At 36.9% G+C, this 2,382-nt stretch overlaps 1 protein-coding gene across 1 annotated transcript; it reads right to left on the bottom strand.

Annotated features, from left to right (window-relative positions):
* Nucleotides 1-799: 799 nt before the first annotated feature.
* LOC118994706 (olfactory receptor 4F3/4F16/4F29-like) lies at nucleotides 800-1,781 on the bottom strand. The gene has a single exon (XM_037057365.1). It carries the CDS (start codon nucleotides 1,748-1,750, stop codon nucleotides 812-814), a length of 939 nt encoding a protein of 312 aa, XP_036913260.1. The 5' UTR covers nucleotides 1,751-1,781; the 3' UTR covers nucleotides 800-811.
* Between the last annotated feature and the right edge of the window lie 601 nt (nucleotides 1,782-2,382).

Genomic DNA, 2,382 nt, shown 5'->3' with positions numbered 1-2,382 from the left:
TACAAGATGCACAATTCCAGGTATATAAAAGAGAAAATAATAATTTTGGGGACAGATGAATAAAATAATGAAACACTAGATCCTGAATATGCATATGTAAGTAGAGGAAACCAGTGGGTGTCATCACTTTTGGCTTTTCAGTTCTTCTCAGAAGGATTTACACCACAAATACAAAAAAAACATTGACTGATCATGGTCACTTATATAAGAGAAAAAACAGCAAGAAAGGGAGCAGAAAGGCAGAACAGAATAAAATGAGAGATTACCACTCCTCTAGTCTGAAATCAGGTTTTTGTAGCTATTTGAAGGATCTAGAGTAAAATTCTTCTGCTGGACAATGTAATTATGTCTTCTAAACCATAAAGGGAAAGTTGATACTTATAATATGCTTGAATAACTTCAATGAGATATGAATGTTTTCCAACTCACCAAAAGAGTGAAAACAGAGGCATTATTGTTCAAAACTGGTGATTATCTGTTGGAAGTGAAAAATAAGAATCTTGATTGCCTCAAGAGACAGATTATGAGAAAATATATTGGTAAATTGAAGAACAATAATAACCCAAAGATCTTCAGAAAAAGGAAAAGCAAAGAAACCAACAATATGTCATTAGTATATATATGTGCAACCCCATATGAATCAACAGAAGTTTTAAATTAAAGTTTTATTTTTCTAAATATTCATTCTTCTTAGGAAATAAGAGCATTCTTAAACAGTGTGGTGATGCAAATGAATTACTGATACATTACAGAAACAACTTCTAAAATCCCAGGTATGGGCTACATGATGATAATGACCTTATAACATTATTTATGAAATCTTTCTAAAAATCACTAATTGTCTGAAAGATCTCTTTATTGCTGCCTTCATCTCCTTATTCCTAAATGTGTAGATGACTGGATTTAAAAAAGGAGTGAGCACAGCATCAGAAAGTGCAACAAACTTGTACATCTGTGAATTGGGGTGTGGCCATGTATAGATAAATATGATTGGGCCAAAGAACAAAAGGACCACAGTGATGTGAGCTGACAAAGTGGAGAGGGCCTTGGGTGAACGACTTGAGGAGTGTTTCCAAACAGTAAACAGGATGACAATGTAGCCAATGAGGAGTGCAAAGAAAGAGACAACACTAATTACCCCATTGTTGGCAATGACTATGAACTGCAATCTGTAGGTATCTGTACAGGCCAGTCTGAGGAGCCAAGGAAGGTCACAGTAAAAGCTGTCCAGTATATTAGGACCACAGAAGGGCAAGTTAACAATAAGTGCTACTTGGAACAGCGAGTGAGTGATGCCAAGGGCCCAAGCAGCAGCTGTAAATAAAATGCACATCCGTGGGTTCATAATGGTCAGGTAGTGGAGTGGCTTGCATATAGCCACATATCTGTCAAAGGCCATGGCGAGAAGCAACATCATCTCTGTAGCACCAAAGAAGTGGATGAAGAAGATCTGAGCAATGCAGCCTCCAAAAGAGATAACTTTATGCTTTCTGAAGAGGTCACAAATCATCTTGGGGCAACCAGTAAAGGAAACTCCCAAGTCAACGAAAGAGAGACTGGCCAGTAGAAAGTACATGGGGGAGTGTAAATGAGGATCAGTGGTCACAGAAAACATAATGAGGATGTTTCCAGTCATGCTTGCCACATAGAGCACAGAGGAAAATACCAGGAGGAGAAGTTGGATCTCCCATGAGTGGGTGAGTCCCAAAAGCACAAACTCAGACACAGCTGAGTGATTTCCCCCTTCCATTTATCCACCCAACTGGGCTGTGGCTGAAATTATGGGCACTAAGAAAATAAGAAAGAAATGATGATTATTCAGGATGATAGTGGTATCAATTATTTGTGTTGCACTATTCACCCTAAAAATGAAAACTATCTGGTTATCCAATTCTTCACACTTGCAAGATGATGATGATGGTGGTGGTGGTGGTGATATAAAAAGTCAAGACATCATATCATGATTGTAACTAGCAGTATAATCTCTTATACACTAAAATTATAGGGAAATTAGGCATGTACCTGCAGCAAGAAACAGAATACACAAGCAAGAAAGTATACTTACCTGCAAAGGCAGAGAGACAGTGGAAATGAATTAATTTCATTATCTCCAAAGAAAACTTAGAGAGTTATACATATTATATCTTACCCTGCTTTCCCACATAAAAAATTTCATCTCCATTTCAAGGCATTTTTTTATATTCTTCTCTCCATACAATTTACCCCTATAGCATAGGGTTGAGAGAAAACCATTGTTATTCAGCTGATCATTATCTAGGAATAAGAGTTTCTGAAAAATGAGATGGGAATGAATTAAGAAGAAACAAATGATAGGAAAGGATGCAGACTGAATTTCAGATCAATGAAACTAGGCAATATTAA

Source organism: Sturnira hondurensis, unplaced genomic scaffold (genome assembly GCF_014824575.4).
Source record: "Sturnira hondurensis isolate 20B ecotype Veracruz unplaced genomic scaffold, ASM1482457v3 Scaffold0000925, whole genome shotgun sequence".
NCBI classification, from domain to species: domain Eukaryota; kingdom Metazoa; phylum Chordata; class Mammalia; order Chiroptera; family Phyllostomidae; genus Sturnira; species Sturnira hondurensis.
The sequence above is the reverse complement of the archived record's forward strand: the minus strand, read 5'-3'. Positions and strand labels throughout refer to the sequence as shown.